The following is a 15,113-nucleotide window of genomic DNA, read 5'->3' as shown; positions in this document are numbered from 1 at the left end:
ACAAATTTGGACTTATATTCCATTCTAACTGCCCTTAAAAATGTAATTTAATGAACACTGCAGACATTGTGTAATTCAATTCAACTTCTTCTAGTGACACACTGTTTCTCTTACACTTTACAGTTTTAACCCTTTGATGCACAACATGGGTCAAAAATTCATTTCCCATGTTATTTCATGTTATTTCTGGCTGTGTGTTTCTTTCTTTTTAAATCAATTTATTTTATGATTGAATAGTCCAAGTATTCTTTGAATACCTTGTTTTTGATAACAGATCATTGTGTTGATTTGTGCTAAACAAAAACAAGATCTTTACTGAATACTTGAACAATAAATGATAAAATACATTAATTTCAAAGATATATCATAGAAAAACTCAGTCATACATGAAATAACATTGAAAATGGATACAGGTAATTTTTGACCCATGTTGTGCATTAGAAGGGTAGTGATACAAAAAGGGATTTTATTCAAAAAGTAAGAAATTAAACCAAAAAATTAGGATGTATAAGGATCAAAAACAAATTAATTGAGGAAAACCTGGAATACTGAATGATGAAATTAATATATTGTAGAGATAAAGAACTTTAGACCCATGTTGTGCATCAACGGGTTAACATATTGCCATAACAGCTTTACACAGCAAATTATCTTATCCACTGACATTTACAAAGCATTATACAGCAAAAAAAAACAAACAGAACACTTTACTGCACTGTAAATGTGCAGGGCGGATCACACTTACTATCATTTGGACTGGAGGCCCCAGCTATGGTTGACACAGCTGTGGCAATGGTTTAAAAGCGCGTCATGTTTTGTGTTTTGCTTTTATGAATGGTGCAGCTTGTGATTGCCTTCTATCAGTGTCAGCTTGTGGATGCATGCTGTTGGGTGAACTTTCTATTTCCATGAGCTCTGTCTTTCTTTCCACTGAGGTCTGTTTCCTGTATGGGGCTTCTCTGTGTTGACTCTGGCATAAACACACCATGTACAAACCGAACACACACAGGCTGGAAAAAATGGGCGCTGCCTATCACTACATTCCATTACTCATGTGCTTGATGTATTTGTATAGAGAGCAAAGAAAATGACATATTTTTGTAGGCCAACTCGAAAGTAGCACCGCCATGGGGGCATATTGACAATTTGCCTATGGGATTTTTGCATTGGATTTTGGATCATTGCAGAAAATGCTTATGAGTTTTGTTAAGTAGGATCATTTCCCCAAATGAACACCACTTTTATTATGTTTGAAACATTAATGAGGCTGACAAAAGGAAAAAAGTTAATACGTCACTAACTTTATGCTTCAGACAGTCTCCAACAAGCTAACCAGTGGTTTTGATAAGCTAGCTAAACAGTAGCCTAATAAATTGTTGATTAACATCATTTACAATCTACAAATGTACGAGTTTGCAAGAGAACTGGAAAAAGGGTGACTAGTGAGAGAGTTCCTATCCGTGTCCGGTGTGATGACGTTTAATGTTCCCGACAACCACTGTAGTGTCATTTAGCCACTTGTTAGCAACCACCTTTTTAAGGACATGTAAAAACTTCTAAATTCACAAGTGGGGGTATTTGCTTACATATATTATGTCGTACAACAACACGGGAAGATCTCTTCAGCTTGTATTAACCACAGACCTTATTTCAGACAACTAACTAGGGCCGCACAATTAATCAAATTTTAATCGTGATCACGATTTTGGCCGCCACAATTCAATTAACCTGATCGTCGGTGATCTATCCATTTTAAAATGCAGCTCTCCTGCCTATCTATTCAATCGCTTTCTACACCAGTAGTCCACAAACCACCAGGGGGCAGGGCTGTTTTCTCCCCTGAAAAAAGCCTGGTTGCTGATTGGATAGAACGCTAAGCAGGCTGTAAAAAGCCGGCGAAGCAGTGTCCAGCTACTTTTCTGGTCGTATTGGAGACTTTTGGAAACTCGTTCTTACTCTTCTTAACGAGCCACCAGCCCCCACACAGCAGTCTCTCCCAGCTGCAGTCACAGAGCCGGAGGGGATGTTAACCCCTTAGCGTCCAGTCTGCAAATTGCTAACAGGCTAACAGTTAGCTCTGTAGCAGTACAGTGTGTATGTGCTGCTGCTGCAGGAGGTGTTCACTAAGCGATCTCTGTTTGTTTACAACAAGCACCAGACACTCTGTACAGACACTAAAAACTGTTCCTATTGTTTGTTTAAAAGTAGTGCAATAGAAATACAGATGTTTCCCTAACACGATGAATAATCGTGATTAAAAATCGTGATTACAATATTGATGAAAATAATCATGATTATCATTTTGGCCATAATTGTGCAGCGGCAGCCCTACAACGAACCACAAAGCCATTCAAAATCCTTGCTGATTTTGAGAGGTTAAACCCCAGGGTGCTAAAATGCTAACTTGCTTCCAGGTTTAAGAACTCATTTGATGCCCTATAGCAGCTCAATTTGCAGACATTTTGAAAGCAGTGTTAGTTCAAATTCCCAACTGTTTAATTTTTTTATTCATCTTCCATTAGGTATCAATGCTCAGGCTCGAAAGCTGCAGAAGAGCCGCTCCAGAGTGACCTCCACCCTCATTGAGAGGACCATGGGGCGAGGACACAAACTGTGGAGGAGCAAAAGTGAGATGGACCTCATAGATTCTGATACAGAGACCAAACAGGACACAAGTAGGACTCAGGACTCAGAGAGTCTGAATCAAACGTCAGTGCAGAGTTACCAGTGCTTAAAAACAAGCCCAGAACAGAATCACATTCACAGCCTTGCAGTCCCCTCCGAGGGGAACGGCGGGTCGCAGGCCAAAACAGAGACCCTCTGTCCATCGAGGCCGAGAGGCGAGCGGGAAGTGGAGGAGTCAGAGAGGGAGGAGACGGAGAGCAGCGGCGATAACACCACACAGTACTCCATTCACCCTCCTCATGACTGTCCATACCTGCTTTTGCTGCAGGGCTGCAGCCTCACACAGGTAGAGTATCTCAATCCGACACACATATAGCAATAAGCTTGATATGTTGGAGGTGCTATTTTGGTCGTCCCACGTTCTGGAAGTTAACCCATAAGAACCCATGGTGACACCGTGTAACAAACACTTTAAATCTCCCATATTCAGCTTTATGCTTCACATTAACTCATTAAATCCCTAAGCGACGTATACTCAACACCCTGGTGTTGTGGTCATGTGACTTTGACAAGAAGTGACTTCTTCAATATGTGGCTGTGACTGGGAACAGAAATGTGAAAAAGTAGCTAATTTCAAACAGCTGATTTTTTGTTACGAGGCTAAGTTTAAACCCATTTAACAATTCTAATCCGTTAATAGGGTTTACTGTATTGCATTTAACTTGCTCTGATCGTATTTCCTGAACAAATTAAAGTTTGATATATGTTATGGAGATGCAAACAAAAAGGCAAATGGTTATTTGTTTTTAGTTTATTATTGATTTATTCTTATTTTGTTACTTAAAAACAAATCTGAAAAATAATTTGTTGTTAAACAGCACTTTTAATGTCACAATTTTGATAAATGTTGTGGAGATGCAAAGAAAAAGGCAAATTTGTGCTTCTGAAAGCAGAAAATGTGTCTAATTTTTTATTTTAAAATAAGAAATATCATAAACATAAATACCATAAACGTCCAATGTATCGTAAATGTCACATCACATATCTTTGACATCTAGGGGTAGACTTTTTTAAAACATCATAAATGTGTTCTACGTGGTCCACTTGGTTTGTGGTATATCCCCCATCATTTTCCGTTAAGGATTACTGGGTCTGGGTTCTTATGGGTTAAAGACCCATAGATTTTACTCAAAGACAATGTTACACCACTCACAGTTTAAAGGCAGAGTCCATCTGCATTCTTTTGCTGTATTTTTAAATGAAAATGTCCACTCAGCCAGAGCAAAAAGCAGTGAGGTAGGTTACCACAGTAAGTTATTCAATAAGGTTATAAATAATGTGAATGCTAGTTGAGTCACCATTTGGAAAAAAAAAACAACGTACTGCTGTGGACACCACAGTTCACACTGCAAGGTTAAAGGATTGATTTTGTCAAAGGAGTCTGGTGGCGAGAGAGTATATACTGGCTCTCTTTTGGCGTGGTAAAGCAGTGAAAATTTCTGTAGCCTGAACTTAAACTGATATTGATTATTTTAGGGGGTACTAAAACAGATCTTTTATTAGGGACCGAGCACTGAAAGTGCAAAGACCCTATTGTAATTGATCTGTTTATTATTAGAACAGCAAATTAATCACCTTTTTGAGGCCTTTATCATATTCAAAAACTCATCAAATTCGCACCAAAATTCAATCATCTCGAAAATGTACGTATTTCATTGGTTTCACAAATTTCGTGTTTGTACAACAAACCTGTGACAACCCTCACACAGGTTTGTCGTACAAACACGAAATTTGGTATATACAAGTATCATGGGAAGACGCACCAAAAAGTCTCAAGAAACCATACCCTAAAATGTACAGGAAGTCGGCCATCTTGGATCAAATATGGAATTTTCGCGATTTCCACATTGCATACTTTAACGAACTCCTCCTACAGATTTAACCCAATTGACTTCCAAGAACCCATTTTCATTCAGAGATGTTGAGGTAAAAATGACCATGCCAGCTTTTTCCTCAGCAAAAGTTTGTCTAATTTTGAATTTCCCCCTAAGATATGATTGAGCTGGAACCAATGGTTAAAGTCTTGGGACTGCATAAATTGGCATTACTGGAGAGCTGAAACTGTTGATTTAATGACCCCAATTTTTTTGAGTTCAAAAGGCAATTGTGACATTTAACCCATAAGAACCCAGATTCAGTTATCCATAAAGGATGTGTTCTATAAGTGGACCACATAGAACACATTTCTGATGTTTAAAAAAAAAAAATAATTCTATCCCTAAATGTCAAAGATCTGTGATGTGACATCTACGTTACAATAGGCGTTTATGGTATTTATGTTTATGATATTTCTTATTTTAAAATAAAAAATAGACACATTTTCTGCTTACAGAAACACAAATTGACTTTTCTTTTGTATCTCCACAACATATGTTAAAATTGTGACATTAATAGTTCTGTTTAACAACATTTTTTTTTCTGATTAGTTTTTAAGTAACAAAATAATAACAAATTAATAATAAATAAAAACAAATAACCATTTGCCTTTTTGTTTGCACCTCCATAACATATATTAAAATTGTGACTTTAATTTGTTCAGGAATTTTTCTTATGGGTTAAAGAGTACTTTTTTAGTTAAATATGTTAAACAGCTCAACATGCCACCAGACTCCATCATTTAACCTTTATAGTGGCTGGTTGTGGCTTCTATACAAAATGCTCACATTGTATTACATTCAGTTTGAACAACAGTAAAGGGTAAAACCCATCAGAGCTGCGGCTCTAACAGCATGTTTTCTCAGGATAAAGACAGAGACAGAGGGAGAATCATTTTGCAAAAGGTCAGCGAACAGTATGTAGAAAAACTGTGTGTCAAAACACTGTTCAGGAAATAGAAAAAGACAACCCTGGTGCTGCTTCCTGACTGATTACACATGACTTTAACTGTGAGCAACTGCCACTCACTTGCAGCCACCCAAACACACTACAGGGATTTTGACTGTGCGTCACAGTTGTTTTCCCAAAAGACCCGTCATGAGAATATAATCATCTACCACGAGAAATACTATTGTGAGCAAGGTTTAGGGAGTTTATCTGTGTATTAATTCAGCTGGTTAAATCTGTCCCGGCATCACAAGAGGAATGTCAAACATAATAATCCCTGCACATTGTTCCTGCCACTCACTGTGATTAATAAAATATTGTTTGTCTAATCAGGCTTAGATCAAGACTATAATTCTAATACCTCCACATGATAAGACTGTTTTCATTGCGTGAGACTGTTGTTACGCAGCTGGCGGGGGCAGTATTACCAACAGAGCAGAGCTAAAAGGAGCAGGGGAACGACTGGACTTAGATTTGTCTGGTGGCCAGACACATGACTCTGGCTGTACAAAAAAGGAAACTGTTTGCTAACAAAATCAAACAAACTGTCAGTCATGTGCCTCAAGTCATTTGGTGTTAAGTCTCAAAAGTCCCAAGTCATTTTTTCTTCTGGAAGACAAGTCAATTCACAGATTATGTCAAGTCAAATCCAATCCCGAGCTAAGCAGTATCCTTTTTTTTTTGCATATTGCATACACTGTAAAAAAAGCAATAGCTACTCAATAGAAAGATAAAAAAAACAGAACAAAAAACAGATTGCACGCAATATTATTTATTAAATCTAACTACGTTACAAGTTGTGTTAATAACAACTTAACATGAAGTGTTAAGTGTCAATAAAAATTTGACCAATTCTATTGTGTTGGATTAATTCAAAATTATCTTGATTTAAAATTACAGATTATAGATTATAATAAAGATTATATTTAATGTGATCAAAATAAGTAGATTCTATCTCAAACATTTTTATATTAAATTTACTTAAACAACTGCCTCAAAATCAAGGACGCATTTTATTTTATCAAATATATTAAGTAAAATGAAATGACTACAGAATAATTTATTACAGTGTACACTGCAAAAAAGGTGTGTCTAAAACAAGATAAAAACACTAAATCTGAGGGAAATGATCTTGCTGCATGGATAATTTCACTTGACAAGATTTCTTAATTTAAGATAATTAAATCTATAAATTACGGAGCTAATTTCTTATTAATTAATATCTTAAAATTAATTAATTTCTTATTTTAAGTGTTCAACATGTTGATTTCTTACGGAGCCCCTTAAGGGACATTGAAAGAAAAATAAAATCGAAGTAAAAAAGATATATATATATATATATATATACTTTTGCGAGATATTGCAAAGGTTTTGCGCGTCAGCCGCAGGCAGCAGGGAGGCAGCAGCCTTCATTATTCCATAAGAGTCACTCTGAAAGTTGTTCAGTTCGACCAGCTGTCAGTTAAGGATCATAATCCACAAGGAGCGCAAATCAGAATCACTCCTGATGGGTGCGCAACTGCCCAGGTGTCGCAACGCATCATCTGACGGCTATTTTTTGGGTGTGCCAGCTGCCTCTGTGGGTGGCACCAGCACACCCTGGCATACCCGTGGCTACGCCATTAGGCAGAAATGATATTCCGGGTGGGCCACTACAAAAGTGGATGGGCCATCTTTTCCCAGAAAAAGGACTCGTAAAAACGTAGAACTATAAAAATGACAAATATAGACAAACTGGAAAAAAACAGTGACTATTTTAATTTGCAACATTATGCATTACAAAGGAAATGACAGCAAAACACTGCCTATAACGCAAGCTCTCCCAACAGAGCTTTATAAAGGCTGTACAAATACAACAGTAAAGACAAAACATGCGTATCGGCTCTATCGCACGGCACAATAAATCATTTTATTGCACAAAGTGCAGACTACAGATGAACCCAAACAGTAGATAAGGTGTTGACGAACAGCATAACATAGGCCTGCATCAGACAGAATTGTCACATTAACGGCGATTGTTGTTTCAGTCCCACGGACACCTCATGCGTAACAGAAACTGCGCAGATCATAGCCTACGGCAACCAGTTAGTGTGGAAACGAGTAAGGACACAACACCAGCCTTTAATCTTTCTGTTGTCTAACACCAGTGTTTACTGGTACTGTTTAAGGTTGAGCTGCCAGCCGTTGTGAGAAATAAAGCACGACGCGGTCGGAGCCGCAAATATAACGACCACCCATGTCCGACTGGTCCCTCCTCTGACCTACATCAACATAAACAATACAACTCAGAGTTCCAGGGTGTGGAGAGGCTCATCCCAAACGGGCCGGGTTACAAATACAATTATACATGTATTTCCTTTGTTACATACATGTGTATATTTTTTTGTGACAAAATATGTTTTTAGCAAACTTGGCTGGGTGGGCCAGTGAGTAAGCAGTGAGTAGGCTCATTACTGGCTACGCGTCTGGACTACAGATCTCGGTGAATGATCATTGTCTTTACAGTCTCTATGGGCCAAAGTGACCCGGAAGTACATACATTTAAATGAAATTATGAAAATTAATTAAAAATCTTTGCAATATCTTGCAAAACCTTTGCGATATCTCGGTTTAATTTGTGACTCTAATTTGCCAGTAGGAGTGAATGAGAGTAGTGGTGTGCCATATTGTATCGTTCACAATAATATCGGTATATTTTTTTTATGGTTAAAAAAAATGCATATCATGATATTGGCAACGTTCCTACTTCTTGATGTAGTGGTTAAAGTTGTTTTAATCACAAAAAGCTACTTACTCCCTGTAGCTAAACACATGCAGCTTTCAAAATAAGAGCATGGTGTGTTAAGAGAATCCACCACAGAATTTACAAGAAGACTGTTAAAATAAGATGCCTTAAATAAAACATACAAGAACCTTTATTCTCCTTTACAAAATGTCATTAAATTATGCCCCCGGAACCCCTAAATGGTTATTTTTATTATTTGCTCATACTCAAGAGTCAAGAGTAAAAAAATTTGTGTTTGGCAACTGTTGAGATTTGCACTTCAAACTACATTTTAGATTTTTAATTTTTTAAACAGACTTAAAAAATCATATTTTCTATATCTTTTAATTATTTCCTAATATTGTCAAGAATATCGTTATCGCAAAAATAGCCTGCAATATCGTGATATTCTTTTAGGGCCATATCGCACACCCCAAAATGAGAGCATGATTGTCTGTCTCTATGTGTCAGTCCTGTGATAGTCTGAGGACCTGTCCAGGGTGTCAACCACTCGCCCATTGTCAGCCCCTCGCGACTCGAGTGCAGAGAAGCGGTTTAAGGATAGTTAACAATATTATTGGCCAGTTTATCAAAAACTTGAAAAAGTATTACAGTTCATTTAATTTGCATTGTCGTTAGTGATATAAATCGTTTCCAGGCTTAAGTCAAAGTCAAAGTCAAATTTTTTTATATAGCTTATTTACAGACCACTGAGCCGCACCAAAGTGCTTCACATAAAAGTGCAAAAAGTCCAATAAAATACAGAATTGACAAAGGTGAACGAAACAAAAACCAAACAAACTAAATTAAATTTAAAATAAATTAAAAGAAGAAGTGATGATTTTAAAAGCACTGTGGGATTACTAGGGGAAACTATTCCTTAGCACTTGCCGGAGGAAAACTTTGGTGGGTTTTTAAGTGAGATTTAAAATTATTTAGGGCTAATGTTATCTTAATTAGTTAGTGGCCAGTTCGGCCATTGTTGTCGCGGCAGTGAAAGCTCTGTGGGCGCCATAAAGGTGGAAAATAGACAAATGGATGATCCTGGTAATTTAATACACAGAAGTCAAACTTTTTTTGGCCTAATGCAGGGACGCTGGAAGTAGGGGTGCTGAGGGGGCTACAGCACACCCTATTGGCGGCAGGCTATAACTGCAAGCGAAAAAAGTTCCCCAAACAAATGAATATGTATAATTTTTGAGAGAAGCAGTCTGTAAAACATGATTGTTTGTTAAATGGTTGAAATCCACCCCTGTTATTTTATATTTTATTTTTTATGTCATTTGATTTCAAATAAAGACATTCATTTTGTGGGTCTGATGCGCAAAAGCACGTAGTTGTCGGGTCTGAAAGCCCCTCACTTTAATCTTGGTTACAATTTATATTTGGCCTATGTACGGATTCGGTGTAAACTTTAGATGCTGTGTAGCTCGCTTTCTGTCTCTCAATATCACGTTTTCAGTGCATATGAGTTGATTATATAATTTCATAAGTCACAATATTTCTTTCTTCTGTCACAGATCTGATAGTACAACATGCTTTGAATGAGAGAAAGAGGACATCTCTGTAGTGTTTAGTTGCATCTGAATTTGGAGTTGCGCACCATCAGTGCCCTACACTGTAAAAAAAAAAAAATGTTGTTTTTACGGTAAAAAACCGGCAGCTGTGGTTGCCAGAACTTTACCGTAATAATATGGTAGAACTTTAAAAAATATTACCGTAAAAAGATATTGGCACTATTGATTTCACGTTTAAGATTGCCATTTTATTCCATTTTTACTGTATAAATAAAAATTGACAAGAAAATACTTTAACAAAAATATACTGCAATATATAATGGTAAAATCTTTAATTTATGTGTTTTTATTAATAGAGATATGGTGTTTAGTACGTTTAACAGTAAGAAAAAGTATTTTTTACAAAAGATAAATGCAAAAATGACAGTGGTGGCTTGAATATATATTACTTTAAATACATATTACAGTGTACTTTACAGTGGAGTAATGTATTTTCCTTGCTGATATATATATTTACGGTGTTTCATTGTGACTGAAACTGAATTAACTCATTTATCATTTTACAGTCTTTTACTGTCATGGTTTAGCAGTTTTTCACCGTAAAATCTACAAACATTTTTTACAGAGTATAGTTCTTGGTTTTGGTTGGTCTGTCTGTGTGTCAGGACATCGTCCTGCTTCTCATCAGATTCTGTCAATGTGCCTGTGTTATAAAGGTCACATACCCTGTTCTATATAGTGTGGCGGTGGCTCAGTCAACAATAAACCATGTTATGATTAGGAATAAAGCTTCACTGTGAACTGTCCATCGCTGAATATGCTACTATGCTGCTTTGACATACTATACAGCATGCTGGTCATTCAAGTTTGCTGTCTGCTGTAGTTTAAAATGTTCTAAAACTGGTGTAAAATATTGTTGGCCAACCAAATTAATACAACCATGAATGTTGCACAGCATTTAATATGATGTTATTATATAGCCTTTTGTCCACAGCCCCAACTGTGACCATTTCCCTGCCTACTAAGCACCTTTCATAGGAATGAACAGGGCCACACCCCCAACACTCTATCCAGTTCTCTTTATAAATCCTTTTGAATGACTTCAACGAACAGATTATTTCTCTACAGATGAATGCTGATAACTTTAAAACAAAATACATGGTTTCCCATAATGTTGGTATAATCCTGGTTTCAGACACAATCCTCATTTAATAGTGGTTTAGTTTTCATTGTGATATGTTTGGAAGAGACTGATTAATAGTAAAAGTTTTGAGAAGATATACACTTTATCTGTCAAGAATTAATCACATTGCCACAATCATTTCATAGAAAGAGGTAAAACATATTTTATTCCAAACTTTCTGAGCGACCACGTATAGGAAAGCTAAATCATCATCAGACGATACACTTTGGCCAATCTATTCCAATGGTGGACTGCCCCCTCTGGGTGGGGAGAGAGGTACTGCCTCAAGCAAGGGAGTTCAAGTATCTTGCGGTCTTGTTCAGCAGTGATGGTTGAATGGAGCGTGAGATGGACAGGCGGTTTGGTGCGGCGTCAGCAGTGATGTGGGCGTTGTACCGGACCGTCATGGTGAAGAAGGAGCTGAGCCAGAAGGCAAAGCTCTCGATTTACTGGTCCATTTACATTCCAACCCTCACCTATGGTCATGAGCTTTGGGTAGTGACCGAAAGAATGAGATCGCGGATACAATCGGCCAAAATGAGTTTCCTCCGTAGGGTGTCTGGGCTCAGCCTTAGATATAGGACATCTGGAGAGAGCTCGGAGTAGAGCCGCTGCTCCTTCGTGTTGAAAGGAACCAGCTGAGGTGATTTGGGCATCTGGTAAGGATCCTCCTGGGCGCCTCCCGTTAGAGGTGTTCCAGGCACGTCCAACTGGTAGGAGGCCCCGGGGAAGACCCAGAACACGGTGGAGGGATTATATCTCTCTTCTAGCCTGGGAACTCCTCGGGGTCCCCCAGAAGGAGCTGGACATTGTGGCTGGGGAGAGGGGAGTCTGGAATGCCCTGCTTAGCCTGCTTCCCCCGCAACCCGGCCCAGGATAAGCAGACGAGAATGGATGGATGGATGGATGGATGGATGGCATTCCACCTCTTTTACTTTTTTGCAGACTGTGTGTTAACTTGTCATGTTTCTCTGCACTCAGGACTTTGTCATCTACCTTCTTGCTGGGCCAAACATTGTATTCGGTCAGCAAAGTGGACATGAAGATGGGTCAAAGCCTGACGTCCTTCTCTTTGCCACTGACATTCTTCCAAGACACTGCTATATCCAGCACCATGGCTTAGGCAGCCCTACCATGCTCGGCCCTTGTCAGAACGCTGTGGTCACGAGGAATGGTGAAGTGCTGAGAGAAGAAGTGCAGCTTAACCCTGGTGATGTCATCGGGATGGGACAGCGCTACCTGTTTCTTTTCAAGGATCCCTTTGCTTTGACACAAAAGGTACAATGTGTTAAATTTGTCATTGTACTTTTTCTATCTGGTAATAGGGCTGGGGGATATATTGATATAAAAATTCAGATCGAATGATTTAGTTCAAATTTTTCTCTTTCTTTCTATATAAATGCTCCCTTAATAAGGTTTGTCATATTTAATTATTTTGTAATGTTCGTTATTCTCTTCTCATATAACTATGTTTATTTCAGAAAAAGATTGGCATATTTTATTTTTCATTTAAACGTGCACTTTATGGAGCTTTGATTTAAAAAAAAGGTACTCCTGATGTTATACAGCAGTGGTTCCCAACGTTTTTCTACTGGGCCCCCCTTTTCTATCTAGAAAATACTTTCAACCCCCCCCCCCCCGCAGCCTCCAAACAACAAGCAAGAATGGTCTTGTCATATTTTTTCATCTTTGCTTTTTGTATTTGTAATATTTGGAGTAGAGTCATGATCTGATTTTGCTTTTACCAGCATTGGAGAACAATAAAATTATTTCAATTGACACTTGCCACGCCCACTCTTTTATAACCCTGGGCCCCCTCTAGGGGTCACGCCCCCCAGTTTGGGAACCACTGTTATACAGTATTTATGTTCAGTTAAATAAACAGTTTCAATAAAACTACTTGTGACATGTCATATTTGGCTTTGACTGAACATTTGCTGGTAAAAATATTTAGATATATATTGTATAGCTATATTCAGCCTCACTATATCGGATGACTATTGGTCCATATCGCCCAGCCCTAACTAAGTAAGACCTACCTTCCCCCTAATTCATGATTCTTGTTTTTTTCTTGGAAATGAAGGAAGTGAACAATGCTGCTCCTGAGCCCAGCACGACTGCTATCCCCTGGATGCTGGGTCACACTACTTCTGCCACTCCAACAAGCCATACTAGAGACATGATCTTCTGCAACACCTGCATCACAACCTGCACTGACCTCCAGAGCTCAAGCAGCAAAAAGTCCCTACACAGAGGCCTCCCCTTTTTAAAATCTCCTGAAAGCCACAGTCTGACTCTGGAGTATGACAGTGAGGATGAGGAGCGCATTGTCAAGGAAGTGGTTGCTATGGGAAGGACCAGCATCGAAGGCAGACCACCATCGACTGTTGCATTTTTGTTGTGTCTCTGTGTTCAGTATTCGGCCGCATGTCTTCATACCTCAGACCTGCGCAGGCTGCTGTTGCTTATTGCAAGTACAGTTCAGAGCGCTATGTGGGTGAGTAGTGGGGGGAAAATATGTTGTAGGGGATCTGCTACAGTAGTCTTTTATTAATTCATTGATAATTTGAGAGGTTTAGGAATATATAACCATAGGAGCAAGAAACACAGGCTTCACAGGTTGTTGAGCCTCTTTTTGTTGTTTCGTTGTAGTTGTTTTATACTAGGGCTGCAAAATTAATCAAATTTTAATCGTGATCACGATTTTGGCCACCACGATTAAATTAACCTGATCGTCGGCGATATGTACATTTTAAAATGCGGCTCTCCTGCATATCTAATCAAGCACTTTCTAAACCAGTAGTCCACCAACCACCAGGGGGCGGGGCAAATCGAGTGACTTTTTCTGGTGTTATTGGAGACTCCTTCTTACTCTTCTTAATGAAATAGGAACAGTAAGAAAAAGTCGAAGTGGCACAGTCCTCCTGCAGCAGTCTTTCCCAGCTGCAGAGCCAGAGGGGATGTTAACCCCTTTAGCGTCCAGTCTGCAAATTGCTAACAGGCTAACAGTTAGCTCAGTAGCAGTACAGCGTGTATGTGCTGCAGCTGCTGGAGATGTTCACTTAGCGATCTCTGTTTGTTTACAACAAGCACCGGACACATACAGATTTTTTCCCTAACATGATAATTAATCGTGATTAATAATCGTGATTACAATATTGATCAAAATAATCGTGATTTTCATTTTGGCCATAATCGTGCAGCCCTATTATATACCCTCTCTGGATTTGAGTGTCTTTGTGGTCATTTTGTGTCCCTTTGTAGTTGTTTTGTGTCTTTTTATATTTGTCTTGGTCTTTTTTTGTAGTTTACTTCTTTACCCTTTAGTAGCTTATCTATGTCTCCATGTGTCCATTTGAAGTTGGCTGTTTTGCCCTTTTTGTAGTTGTTTTTTTTATCTGCTATTAGTCATTTTGTGTGTCTTTATGGTTGTTTCGTTCCTTTAGTAGCTAATTTATGTCTCTTTGTAGTTTTTTTGTGTGTCTTTGTAGTTGTATTGTGTCCCTATGTAGTCATTCTGTGTCTCTGTGATTGTTTTCAATTTTTTCAAAATGATTGTGGTCTCTTTTCATCTTTTTTGTATCTCTTTGTTCTTGTTTTGGTCTCTTTGAAGACATTGTATGTCACTTTTTTTTGCCAGTTTCCATAGTTGTTGTGAGTCTCTTTGTGTTTCTATGCAGCAGTTGAGCAAGTCTGTGTAGTTTGTGATTGTTTTTTGTCTCTTGGTAATTGTTTTAATCTTTTTGTAGTTATTTTTTTGTCGATGGCTGTTTTGCCGTTTTTGTAGTTGTGTGGTTTCTCTTTGTAGTTGTTATATACCCTCTGTGGATTTGAGTGTCTTTGTGGTAATTTTATGTCTCTTTGTAGTTGTTTTTGTGTCCCTTTGTAGTCATTCTGTGTTTCTATGATTGTTTTCAACCTTTTCAAAGTTATTGCAGTCTCTTTTTTTGTATCTCTTTGTACTTGTCTTGGTCTCTTTGAAGAAATGTTGTCTCCTTTTAGTTGTTTAGCCAGTTGCCATAGTTGCTATGAGTCTCTTCGTGTCTCTTTGCAGCAAATAAGCATTTTTGTCTTTTTCTAGTTACTTTTTTGTCTATGGCTCTTTTGCCCTATGCTATGAGTAGTTGTTCTCATTTTTGCC

The 15,113-nt window shown here is 38.2% G+C and overlaps 1 protein-coding gene across 1 annotated transcript in view; it reads left to right on the top strand.

The window, feature by feature from the left end:
* Positions 1-15,113, top strand: part of LOC131959696 (ras-associating and dilute domain-containing protein-like) — a 65,724-nt gene that overhangs the window by 13,383 nt on the left and 37,228 nt on the right. Inside the window, exons 5-7 of the mRNA XM_059324911.1 lie at positions 2,523-2,971; positions 11,954-12,250; positions 13,056-13,469. Of these exons, the coding sequence (XP_059180894.1) occupies positions 2,523-2,971; positions 11,954-12,250; positions 13,056-13,469 (1,160 nt within the window). The remainder of the gene's footprint in view (positions 1-2,522; positions 2,972-11,953; positions 12,251-13,055; positions 13,470-15,113) is intronic.

Source organism: Centropristis striata, chromosome 21 (genome assembly GCF_030273125.1).
Source record: "Centropristis striata isolate RG_2023a ecotype Rhode Island chromosome 21, C.striata_1.0, whole genome shotgun sequence".
In the NCBI taxonomy this organism is placed as follows: domain Eukaryota; kingdom Metazoa; phylum Chordata; class Actinopteri; order Perciformes; family Serranidae; genus Centropristis; species Centropristis striata.
Note: the sequence above shows the minus strand (reverse complement) of the source record. Positions and strands in the feature narration are given on the sequence as shown.